The 12,666-nt window shown below is 52.3% G+C and overlaps 1 protein-coding gene across 6 annotated transcripts in view; it reads right to left on the bottom strand.

Moving 5' to 3' along the window:
• The window catches only part of PTPRU (protein tyrosine phosphatase receptor type U), a 309,921-nt gene that overhangs the window by 37,335 nt on the left and 259,920 nt on the right, over positions 1 to 12,666 (bottom strand). For 4 of the 6 annotated variants that reach the window (XM_074934544.1, XM_074934543.1, XM_074934547.1 and 1 more), the window contains 5 exons: positions 11,703 to 11,720; positions 8,921 to 8,957; positions 7,593 to 7,690; positions 7,380 to 7,496; positions 2,190 to 2,344 (listed from right to left, as the gene is read on the bottom strand). In XM_074934544.1, the coding sequence (XP_074790645.1) occupies positions 2,190 to 2,344; positions 7,380 to 7,496; positions 7,593 to 7,690; positions 8,921 to 8,957; positions 11,703 to 11,720 (425 nt within the window). The remainder of the gene's footprint in view (positions 1 to 2,189; positions 2,345 to 7,379; positions 7,497 to 7,592; positions 7,691 to 8,920; positions 8,958 to 11,702; positions 11,721 to 12,666) is intronic. The other 2 variants (XM_074934545.1, XM_074934548.1) reach the window with 1 other exon arrangement.

Here is a 12,666-nt window from a genome sequence, read left to right as displayed (position 1 = left end):
CTGCAAAACCTGTCGGTGACGTCAAATGACAGCATGTGTACACACGACACACAGACACAACACACCCTCACACGGCATGACACTTGACACAGAAACACACACAGGCACCAGCTCAAACCCTCACCAGTGAGCCTGTCCCTCCTACAGACAGACCAGGTGGAAGAAGCTTAAGTTATCCCCACACTGCAATTACAGGGTGCCGACCCAAACGACCTTTAATCTGTCTAGGTTGGGTATTGGACCAGCCCAGCTGCAGCAGTGCATGTTTCAGCCTGGACTAGCCGCCTGAGTAATCACCCGGGGTCCTGGGTGGGTTTGTGCAGCCTGCGCTGAAGCCCGTGCTGCTGCAGCTTCACTACTAGGGTACCTGAGCCACCTGGATTAAGACTAGTTTAAGTCTGGCCACCTGAGCTGTACCCTGGGTCTGCAGTGTAGACATACCCTTAGAAACATCCCAGCACTGCCCATCACACTCACCCCATCAGACAATCCACTTGTCTGAGCCATACCAACCCCCAGCACGCCAGGAATGGATTTACTCCCCCCGCCCTCTTTTCCCAGAGGCTTTTACAGTGAAATACTAATTTCTGGGGCTGATGAATCACTCCCCATGATTATCAGTGATTACAGACTACGGGGACTAATCACACTCCTTGTCTCCAGTGAATGAATACTGATGAGGCAATTGACAAGGAGAAATCAAATAAAAAATCCCTCTCATTCATCAGCTCCTCCTTGTTTGCCCAGCAGAGGAAGAGCCGTGAACACCGTCGCAAAGGAAGTCTAGGACGCTCTGATGGATGGTCAGAGAGGACAGGCACTTTCTGTTCTGTTTCAGGTTCAAACCAGAGGCCTGGCCACTCATTCCTGGCCCTGATCTTCTCCTTGAGCCTGAGCAGTCCTTGCATGGAAGATCTCCAAGAAATGATGTAACAGGGGTCAGGAGCAAACTCAAATCCCTACCAACGTAGGTTAACTGGGACCTAGTGGGAAGGCCAGTTCTGAGCAGAGACTGAGGAGTTTATTTGAAGGGGAACAACCCCAGCAGCTGGGAGCATATAAATGGAGAGGAAGGAAGCACTGGGGGGAGAGCTGAGAGCCTGAAGGAAGGTAGAGGTAGGCAGAACTAGCTGCTGCTAGCTCACAGGGGACCACCCAGTGACAGTGATTCAATATTCTCTTCCACATCCTGTCCTGAACTGCTGAGTTGTGTTGCCATGTGCTGCTAAATAGCTGCCCTGCTCCACCCTAGAAGTGGCTGCATTTCTGTGAAAGGCAGGGGATTCCTGGAAGAGATCACCAGCTGGTGGCTGTGGGGGGAACCCCTAAAAGAGGAGTTTGTGGTCTTAAATTGAGTATTTACAAGTGGCCAGCTGTCCACATTCCCATGAAAAACCCATCACAGCTGGGACTCACTGGCCTCCATAGCAAAGCTTGCTCTAGGAATTATTTGGTGGGAGTTCTCTGGCCTGTGCTATGGACAGGGACAGACTAGATGGTCACAATGGTCCCTTCGGGCTTTCGAATCCATGAATCTCAGTGGAGCGGTCTGAGTCTAACTGGCCAGGGGGACTGAACAACACACGCTCAAGTGACAGTGGACGCTCCGAAGCAGGGTTAGATGCTGGCTTGAAGGGACAGCATGGGAGATGTTTGTACTGAGACTGAACAGGTGCTTTCAGGCTCTGGGTCAACCTGGATTCATTTCACCAGGCTGTAAATTCACGTCAGGAGAACACACAGGCCCCTGTGCAGCGCTCCAAATCACAAGTGCTTGAAATACACACCCTCCCCTAGCTGCCTCCTATTTCAGAGGCACCTGCTACCCATCAGCCTGGCTAAGAACATTTTACAGCTCAGTACATTCATGCAGAGACATCCAACCCCGAGCCATAAACCAGAGGCTCCTTACCTGCCGTAGCCAAGTCACACATTTCATAGCTCCCTGTTAAATATTTTACTATCGATCCAAGCGTCCTACACTCCAAGCCAAAGCGCCCTGGGACACGATTCTATGGGGCAGGCCCCATCCCCTTGCTCAAGCCCTCCCACTTCTAGGGAGCTTCCGGTGCTCTCACCCAGCCTCTCCAAATGCAGGAGTCACATGACGCCTATGAGCGCTGCGTCCCCTTCCACTGCCCGGCAGTGAAATCTCTGGGGTTCTCTAAGCAGCTGCAGCTGGTTCTTACCTGCAGTGGATGACTATAGGCCCTGCGTCGGGGGGCGTGGAAACCTTCACTCTCCGGATGAAGGCCAAGAGCCCGGTGGCGTGGTAAGGCACCCCGTGTTCGGGCCACGATGTGAAGTGGAACTGCTTCACCTCATGCCTCGCTGAGTAGCCCCTCTGTAAAGGAAGCACAAGGCAGGGTGAGGATGGAGGAATCCCGGAGGCAGGAGCCAAGGACCTGGAGAACAAAGGGGAATGGAGACCCAGACTCACTACAGCTGTCTCTGGATTCCAGGCAGCAGCAGATGGATCACTGTCGGTTATGCACCACCAGACCAAGATTGCTGGGGGTGGCTTTGCTGGCGCACATGCTAGTGATCTGGAGCACCTGACAGGTTGCCCCTCCGAGCAGGCTCCTCCCTGGCCCTGCGCTTCTGTTCCCCACTGGCCATGTCATCGCATTCCCTGGGGTGAGCATGCCCAGGTGCTGCCGAGTGTGCGGTCACTCATGAACAGACGGGGTGGGTGTGATTCTCCACGACCCTACACCTTGGGCAGTCATTTACACCAGTCAGGGCTAGGTTAGGGTTAGCGGGTTAGAGTTAGCTTAGGGAGTTAGGGTTGGCTTAGGGGTCTAGGGTGATAATTTACACACACAGTGCCCTGGTGTAAACAGAGGGAAGAATCTTGCCCCATACCTCTAGCGCCCCCTAACAAGATACAGTGTTCACAGTTCTGTGTGGGCCCCGTGGATTAACCCCCGCAGGGATGAACTAAGTAGCAATTGCTAAGTCTTGCGAGCTGGCAGTGCCATGGACCTGTTCCTGTTCAGGAAGGACAGGCAGGGCGGAAAAGGTGGGGGAGTAGCACTGTATGTAAGGGAGCAGTATGACTGCTCAGAGCTCATGTATGAAACTGCAGAAAAACCTGAGAGTCTCTGGATTAAGTTTAGAAGTGTGAGCAACAAGAGTGATGTAGTGGTGGGAGTCTGCTATAGACCACCGGACCAGGGGGATGAGGTGGATGAGGCTTTCTTCCGGCAACTCGCAGAAGCTACTAGATCGCACACCCTGGTTCTCATGGGTGACTTTAATTTTCCTGATATCTGCTGGGAGAGCAATACAGCGGTGCATAGATAATCCAGGAAGTTTTTGGAAAGCGTAGGGGACAATTTCCTGGTGCAAGTGCTAGAGGAGCCAACTGGGGGGGAGCTTTTCTTGACCTGCTGCTCACAAACAGGGAAGAATTAGTGGGGGAAGCAAAAGTGGATGGGAATCGGGGAGGCAGTGACCATGAGTTGGTTGAGTTCAGGATCCTGACACAGGGAAGAAAGGTAAGCAGCAGGATACGGACTCTGGACTTCAGGAAAGCAGACTTCGACTCCCTCAGGAAACGGATGGGTAGGATCCCCTGGGGGACTAACATGAAGGGGAAAGGAGTCCAGGAGAGCTGGCTGTATTTCAAGGAATCCCTGTTGAGGTTACAGGGACAAACCGTCCCGATGAGTCGAAAGAATAGTAAATATGGCAGGCGACCAGCTTGGCTTAACGGTGAAATCCTAGCGGATCTTAAACATAAAAAAGAAGCTTACAAGAAGTGGAAGGTTGGACATATGACCAGGGAAGAGTATAAAAATATTGCTCGGGCATGTAGGAATGAAATCAGGAGGGCCAAATCGCACCTGGAGCTGCAGCTAGCAAGAGATGTCAAGAGTAACAAGAAGGGTTTTTTCAGGTATGTTGGCAACAAGAAGAAAGCCAAGGAAAGTGTGGGCCCCTTACTGAATGAGGGAGGCAACCTAGTGACAGAGGATGTGGAAAAAGCTAATGTGCTCAATGCTTTTTTTGCCTCTGTCTTCACTAACAAGGACAGCTCCCAGACTGCTGCGCTGGGCATCACAACATGGGGAGTAGATGGCCAGCCCTCAGTGGAGAAAGAGGTGGTTAGGGACTATTTAGAAAAGCTGGACGTGCACAAGTCCATGGGGCCGGACGAGTTGCATCCGAGAGTGCTAAAGGAATTGGTGGCTGTGATTGCAGAGCCATTGGCCATTGTCTTTGAAAACTCGTGGCGAACGGGGGAAGTCCCGGATGACTGGAAAAAGGCTAATGTAGTGCCAATCTTTAAAAAAGGGAAGAAGGAGGATCCTGGGAACTACAGGCCAGTCAGCCTCACCTCAGTCCCTGGAAAAATCATGGAGCAGGTCCTCAAGGAATCAATCCTGAAGCACTTACACGAGAGGAAAGTGATCAGGAACAGTCAGCATGGATTCACCAAGGGTAGGTCATGCCTGACTAATCTAATCGCCTTCTATGATGAGATTACTGGTTCTGTGGATGAAGGGAAAGCAGTGGATGTATTGTTTCTTGACTTTAGCAAAGCTTTTGACACGGTCTCCCACAGTATTCTTGCCAGCAAGTTAAAGAAGTATGGGCTGGATGAATGCACTATAAAGGTGGGTAGAAAGTTGGCTAGATTGTCGGGCTCAACGGGTAGTGATCAATGGCTCCATGTCTAGTTGGCAGCCGGTGTCAAGTGGAGTGCCCCAGGGGTCGGTCCTGGGGCCAGTTTTGTTCAATATCTTCATAAATGATCTGGAGGATGGTGTGGATTGCACTCTCAGCAAATTTGCGGATGATACTAAACTGGGAGGAGTGGTAGATACGCTGGAGGGCAGGGATAGGATACAGAGGGACCTAGACAAATTGGAGGATTGGGCCAAAAGAAATCTGATGAGGTTCAATAAGGATAAGTGCAGGGTCCTGCACTTAGGACGGAAGAACCCAATGCACAACTACAGACTAGGGACCGAATGGCTAGGCAGCAGTTCTGCGGAAAAGGACCTAGGGGTGACAGTGGACGAGAAGCTGGATATGAGTCAGCAGTGTGCCCTTGTAGCCAAGAAGGCCAATGGCATTTTGGGATGTATAAGTAGGGGCATAGCGAGCAGATCGAGGGACGTGATCGTTCCCCTCTATTCGACATTGGTGAGGCCTCATCTGGAGTACTGTGTCCAGTTTTGGGCCCCACACTACAAGAAGGACGTGGATAAATTGGAGAGAGTCCAGCGAAGGGCAACAAAAATGATTAGGGGTCTGGAACACATGACTTATGAGGAGAGGCTGAGGGAACTGGGATTGTTTAGTCTGCAGAAGAGAAGAATGAGGGGGGATTTGATAGCTGCTTTCAACTACCTGAGAGGTGGTTCCAGAGAGGATGGTTCTAGACTGTTCTCAGTGGTAGAAGAGGACAGGACAAGGAGTAATGGTCTCAAGTTGCAGTGGGGGAGGTTTAGGTTGGATATTAGGAAAAACTTTTTCACTAGGAGGGTGGTGAAACACTGGAATGCGTTACCTAGGGAGGTGGCACAATCTCCTTCCTTAGAAGTTTTTAAGGTCAGGCTTGACGAAGCCCTGGCTGGGATGATTTAATTGGGGATTGGTCCTGCTTTGAGCAGGGGGTTGGACTAGATGACCTCCTGAGGTCCCTTCCAACCCTGATATTCTATGATTCTATGAGATTCTATGATTCTATGACAGATGTTCCTGGTACCCTACAGCCACATAGTCTCAGCTCTTTTTCCGTCAGCGATGATGGGGTTAAAAACAGACAACCCGTCTGATAAGAAGCCCTTCTGCACAGGCCTCCGGGGCACCAAGGAATGGCCTGGTAATGAATGCACTCATTTCCAGGAAGCTGTTTGATACCTAGCTCATAACGAGACAGTAATTTCGTGTTCCTGCAGATTAGGGGGTACATTACACTTGTTATATCCCAAGGTACCGTACCGTACAGTAATTGCCATGCAACCTGCACTCCACACTAGAGGATGGAAACAATCGTTCATTCCCTCTGCAATTACATGGTGCTTACCCTAAAATTAGACGATCAACAGTGACCATGTAAATAACGAGCAGTTCTACCCAGCCTGCCCGGAGCACGGCTCCTACTGCCTGACGGCCATGAGCACCAGAGACACAGCGCATGGCTTGGAGTGGGGTACAGAGAGTCTCACTACGAGTTTTGGGGTGCAACTGAGCCATGGGAAACTCACACTGAACAGCAAGCAAATAGCAATCTTCCTAAGGTGAGATGGAGCGGACAGAAAAATAGGCTCCCTAGGAGAAGAGGGGGAAGCCCCACTGTTTGGGGCATTTAAATGGGCCAGGACACAGCCCAGGACAATCATAGAATCATTGACCACCAGGGTTGGAAGGGACCTCAGGAGGTCATCTAGCCCATCTAGCTCAAAGCAGAACCTAATCCCCATCTAAATCATCCCAGCCAGGGCTTTAAGCCTGACCTTAAAAACCTCTAAGGAAGGAGATTCCACCACCTCCCTAGGTAACGCATTCCAGTGTTTCACCACCCTCCTAGTGAAATAGTTTTTCCTAATATCCAACCTAAACCTCCCCCACTGCAACTTGAGATGATTACTCCTTGTTCTGTCACCTGCCATCACTGAGAACAGTCTAGATCCATCCTCTTTGGAACCCCCCTTTCAGGTAGTGGAAAGCAGCTATCAAATCCCCCCTCATTCTTCTTTTCTGCAGACTAAATAATCCCAGTTCCCTCAGCCTCTCCTCATAAGTCATGTGTTCCAGTCCCCTAATCATTTTTTTGCTCTCTGCTGGACTCTTTCCAATTTTTCTACAGAATGTACTGTAAGGAGCGATGCTGCCCTGGCCAGAGAGGGAGTGGAGGTCCTTCGGTCTTGTATTGGGTACTCCAACCAGTTCATCCTTACAGACCTGACCCCAAGCCCATTGAAGTCAATGGGAGTCTGTCCACTGACTGAATTAGGCTTTGGTTCAGGCCCTTGGTGAACAACTAACCCACTTCAGCATATCAAGACCAACCCCAGCATCCTGGGCCAAATTCTGCTCTCATATACCCTAGTGTAATCCAGAATGACTCCAGTGAAGTCAATGCAGTTACTCCAGGTTTACACTGCTGTTTATGAGAGCATGGTTTGTTTGCGGGGCTCTAGATGCACATGCATGGTGGCAGCTCTCTGCCTGTCAGTCCCTGGATTAGCCTGGCCCCTGGCATCTGCAAAGTGCTTGCAGACTTTGCTTGCTGGCAGCATCCCCTTCCCTGGGAAGCACAGGGGATTATCTGATACAAGCCAGAGAGCAACCTAACCTGGGATAGAACAGGCCTCCTGCATCCACAGGGATGAGGGATGAGCAAGCACAACGCAGGCACTTACCCTCTCCAGGGCGAACGTCCGGACGGCATATTCCGCCAGCATCTCCGATTTGACCAGGGTGATTTTGATGTCTCCGTACATCTCGGAGTCGTCAGGCCAGTACTTGGAACACTTGACCTGCCACAAGCAAACAGACCACGTTGTAGCACCGTGGGAGGACGGGCCCTAGCAGAGCCAAAGCTGTCGGGGAGCGGAATGGGACTGGTCCCTTACCCTTCCCACCTCCACCAGCTTGGTGACCATCACGATGCTGGAACAGTGCTCCTGCCACACCATGCGCCAGAAATCATATACCATTTCCTGCTTGGGGCCTGGGGGACAAAGAGGAAAAGAACTGAGACCCCATAGAGGAAACCACTATCCTCAGATCCCACTATGCCTCCCCGAGATCAGGTCCCCAGTGGGTTAGGATCTGTATAGACATATACCAACAAACAGACCTGGCTCTGACGAGCTTCCAGTCTCAATATCATGCTATTTCCCTTTCCCCCTGTTCACTTTTTTTGGTAAATAAAACCCCTTGGGAGTCTGAAGCTAAAATGTCTCTCCTCACTGAAATGGTATCTTCCCCTGCTGACAACATTTTCTCTTGTTATTGTAGGGTTGCATGTGAGTGGTGGGCTGCTCACACTGGCTTGTTATTACAGTGCCACTTGTGGGCACTGAGGTGTGCACACCGGTTTGTTATTGTAGGGTTGCCTGCCTGCAGTGGGGTTGCAGGCAGCAATTTTTTTTTCTTGCAAGGCTGCATGTGGGTTTTGGAACTGCGTGCACTGCCTTGCCATTGTAGAGCTGCACATGAGAGGTGGGCTGTGCACACCGGTTTGTTATGGTAGGGTTGCTGACAAGGCTGCCCGTGGGCGCTAGCTTTGCATCTCATGTTATGGTAGGGTTGCTCCTGAGCACTGACCTGTGTGAACTCATTTATAATTGCAGGGCTGGTTGTGATAGCTGGAACCCTTGGATCTGAGCACAGTCCTGGTGAGCCACTGAAGTGTTGTGTTGGGATGAAAGGATTAAGGAAGCCCACCTCTTGTCCCCTGACATAGCCCCTAGCCAATGAGAATGGAAGGTCCCTTCACAGAGAATCCAGTTCATTGGTCGCCATTTCAATCAGACCCGGTAGTCGTTTCCATTTTGGGACTGAGCCAAAGGCCACTGAAGTCAACTGGAGTCTTTCCATTAACTTCAACGTGCTTCGGATCAGGCCTAAATAACTCTGTAGTGTTTCTGTGCCCCATTTGGCCTGCAAAGGCCCCGGGCATCCTGCAGGGAGAATGGAGCTGTGCGCGAGGATTGCAAGTGATTGTTATTCAGTAGGGAATTTCCAGCCGGCATTTGGTTTGGTGCTAATGGGCTGGGATCAGAAAGCCCAGTCTCCAGCCCACCCTGCACTGAACCACGGATTTAATCTCCACATTACAAACCACATCCCCTGGGGGGAAAGCTGCAGGTCACTGGACCCCCGAGCACTGTCTGCCCAATGGCCCTGGGAGAGGCAGAGAATGAAAGACAAAGCCAGGAGCTCGAAGGCACTTTACCTTGAGTGGCTATGAAGTGGTTGGATCTGTGGTAACCCTGTAATGGAACAAGATTCTGTTAAACCTCTAGGGAAGGAAATCTGGTTGAGACACAGCTGATGAGCCACCCTCAGTGGGGGTTGCCATGAGACCCTGTTCCTATTGACCAAGTTGATGGCCAGCTCACCAGAGGACTGGACCATGGGGAGAGGGTAAAGCCCATGGCACAGAGTGACTACTTGGCATCCCTATGTATTTCTCCGGGCAGGGGGAAGGCTCAGGCCGGTGAGATTTCCCCTGCAGTGATCTCCGAACAAACACCATCCTCTGAACACGGGTATTTGTACTGGGCATAAAACCTCTTGCTCAGAACTCTCCTGGGTCCCAGACAATGCCAGGCTGAGAGAGACTGACTGCACTCTGAGGCCAGGAGGAGGCTAGTCAGTAGGACGCCTGGCTTCGATCCGAGACTCCCTGACGCTCCATGCCCCAGATAAGCTAAGAGTTTCCAGCTGGCCAGACCTGGGGCTTGTTGCGTTCTCTAAAGGCCACTCTCAGCTGAAAGCCCCCAGACACAACCTTCCTTAAACACAGGTTCCCAGCCAGGATCAACAAGCACCCCCACTTCACGCCAATAAGGATGCTAGGCAAACTCCAGAGACACCCTCGAGGGGGGCGGGGGCTTTGTGACATCATCCCCTAGATTCTGTCTACATCAGGAGCTGACGGCGTGATGCCCAGCTTGCATAGACAGCCATGTCAGCGGAGGAACTGGCTGGCCCGAGTACAAACCCGCCCAGACCCCACGGATATATCCTTGGGGCGGCTAGCCCCTGTCACTGCTGCCTGTGCAACCACGGCTACACAACTATTTCTAGCGCACTAGCTAGGTGAGAGTTCACACAAGTACGTGTTAGCTGGGGATCACACCCGGAGCACCAAGTGGGGACGTAGCCATAGAAATGTAGGGCTGGACAGGACCTCAAGAGACCATCTAGACCATCCCCTTATGCTGAAGCAGGATTAAGTCTTCCTACACCACCCCTGAGAGGTGTTTGGCACATGGGCATGACCCTGGGGAATTCCTCTCTCAGTAGCTACGGGGTAGGCAGTAGTGCGAGAGCAGCCCCCTTTCCGCAGGGACGGGGAGAGAAGGGAGAGGGCTGGGAACTATAAAGAATGAGGAGGAATGGACAGGGGGTGAACGGGGAAGGGAGTAAAGAGGACTTGGAAAAGGGGAGAGACGAGCAATCCGAGGGGTGGGGGAAAGGAATTTGAAAACGGGTCAAGTGGGGAAGAGGAGTGCAAGGGGGGAAACAAGACCTCAAAAGAGGGGGGTGGAGGAGAGAGAGATTTCACTGTAGAATCCCTCAAGGTCACCCCACCAACATGCTGGAGCAGACTCTGTGACCCCCTCTGCCCCGTTCTCTACTCCAATTTGCTGTCGGAAGCCACTCATCTGGCCCCTTCTACTTACAGATGGGCTGTGTCCACAGCACAGAAGCCAGAGAGACAATCAAAGCCCTGGCCTGGCATTCAGAGGCCAGGTGCCTTGGTCAGAGGCTTCCTGCTTACACAACTGGCGCCGACAAACATTTGAGGCTGTGGGTAATGTCACCGTGAGAGCCCTATTAATAATATCCCAGTCCGAAGCAGCCATGTGGACCCGGGTAATGGCCCACACTCCTCATTCATCTGAGCCAGTTACTGCAAACATTACTAACTCTGAGTAGGGAAGTGTCAGCCCAAACACCAGAGCAAATCTTAACAAGGCCAATAACAGAACCAGGAGGGCTCCAGCTGCAGACCCATCATGTGCAATTTCAGCAGGGTTTGTTTCCAGGGGTCAGTTTGCTGGTATGGGGGAAGCTGCCTTGACCATGCTTTAATGATGCAATTGCTGGAGATCGATAAGGAAATAAAAACACAAAACCTTCCGACAGCCAGACTGATGGGCAGACATACAAATAAACCCGCCCGGCTCCATCAGGCTGCAGAAGGGGAGACACTGAGCCAGCCTGATTCTCACTGGTGCACAGGCCTCTCTAGCTGCTCCAGGGCTGTAAAGAGCCTTGTCAGCGTGGGACAGCGTGGGACAGCGTGATACAGGTGGAGTTATCCAGGCAGATATGATGGGGTGCCTGTGATAGGAGGGGGCTGGACTCCAGGATCCAAGAGGTCCCTGCTAGTCCTGTGTGGACATGCTTATTCCAGTACTGACTCATAGGTTCCAAGGCTAGATCACCACTGGGATCACCTAGCCTGACCCCCTGTGGAACACAAGCCAGAGACCTGCCCCAAGACACTCCCTTGCGCAGAGCTTTAGAAAAACATCCCAGCTTGATTTAAAAAACGAGCAGCTTCTTTTGGATCATTTGTTTAGTTTAACCTTCTTTCCAAGCTCCGTAAGCTAAACCAAAAGCAGCCCTCGCGTGTCTGCCGGAGAGACAGACCTGTAGCACTGCACCGGTTTGAAGTCACACCGAAAAACCTTTCCCACGTAACCAAGGCCTCAGTGCCGATGACAATACAGTCCTCTCTGCCTGCTCCTATGGCCACCGCTCCACTGTACCCATGTGCTATTGCTGGGCCTGATTCCCAGGTCACACAAGCAGTCTCTGTAAGAGGCAGGACTTGAACCTCCTGAGGGGCAGTTGAGTGCCATCTAACAGGCACCTGTACACATCTACCCCACTTGCATCAGGGCCAGAGCACACGCTGGAAGGAAGTCCCCAGGTTGGTGTCTTGGGAGGAGTAAAGGAAAGTGGGGGGAAAAGTGAGGAGAGGGATACAGGCTACTTACTTCTCGGTTTATCCGAATCTTAATGATCCCAATCGGACACAAGTTGAAAAGAAAAAGAGACCAGAGACAGGAAGATTAGTAAGGTACAGTCCAAGAGATGGATTAGAACACGGCAGCCATGGGAACGGGTCACAGATGACAGACAGCAGAGAAAAGAAGCAGCAGCAACGGCCCATGGGGGACTCAGCGTTGCTCCTGCTATCCCATTGGATCAGCCGGGCAGAATGAACTAACTGGGACAGCCCATCCCCCTAGACCCTATAGGGGCATTGCTCAGCTGGGGGGACACCCAGCTGCGATGGGGAGGTGGGGAACGAGGGGCCTTGGCTCCGGTTCAGGAAAGAACTTGCCAAAGAAGTTCTGTGTGAGCCCCCAGGTTTGCCAGGCTCTCGCTGCAAACTGAGCAGTGCTGGCAGGCCCAGGAGAACCACTGCGGCGCTTCATATAATAATCTATGGACTGAGGTTGGACTAATTCCCATGCAAATGACTCGAGGGATGGATACATCTGGCATGATCCAGGACAGATTCCCCCATCACCCTGCCCATGCACCCTTCCCAGATTACTCCAGCCCTCGGCTCCCCACCCAGCCCTGCTTGTGTCCCTCGGCCTGACCCACTGGCAGCTGCGTAGCCCGGTGGAGGGAACAGGGGGAGCGATCCAAAGAAGAGGTGCCACCCGCCGCAGCACTTTTACTCCCCCGGCGGTGCGCCGGGGGCCGGCCTCACTCGCGCCGGGTGTCTGCAGCTGCACTGAAGGTCCCGCTGCCGGGGGAGTAGAAGTACCACAGCGGGCGGCGCCTTTTTTGGGGATCGCTCCCCTTGTTCCCTCCACAGGGGAAAATTTAAAAGGGGCCAAGACATTCACAATGCGCCACTTGTGCTCAGTGGGGGAGCGGCCGCTGCCCCGCTCCCCCCCAGCTACGCCACTGCCCACTGGATACCCCATCACCCCAGCCCTGGGC

Source organism: Natator depressus, chromosome 19, assembly GCF_965152275.1.
Source record: "Natator depressus isolate rNatDep1 chromosome 19, rNatDep2.hap1, whole genome shotgun sequence".
In the NCBI taxonomy this organism is placed as follows: Eukaryota; Metazoa; Chordata; order Testudines; family Cheloniidae; genus Natator; species Natator depressus.
Note: the sequence above shows the minus strand (reverse complement) of the source record. Positions and strands in the feature narration are given on the sequence as shown.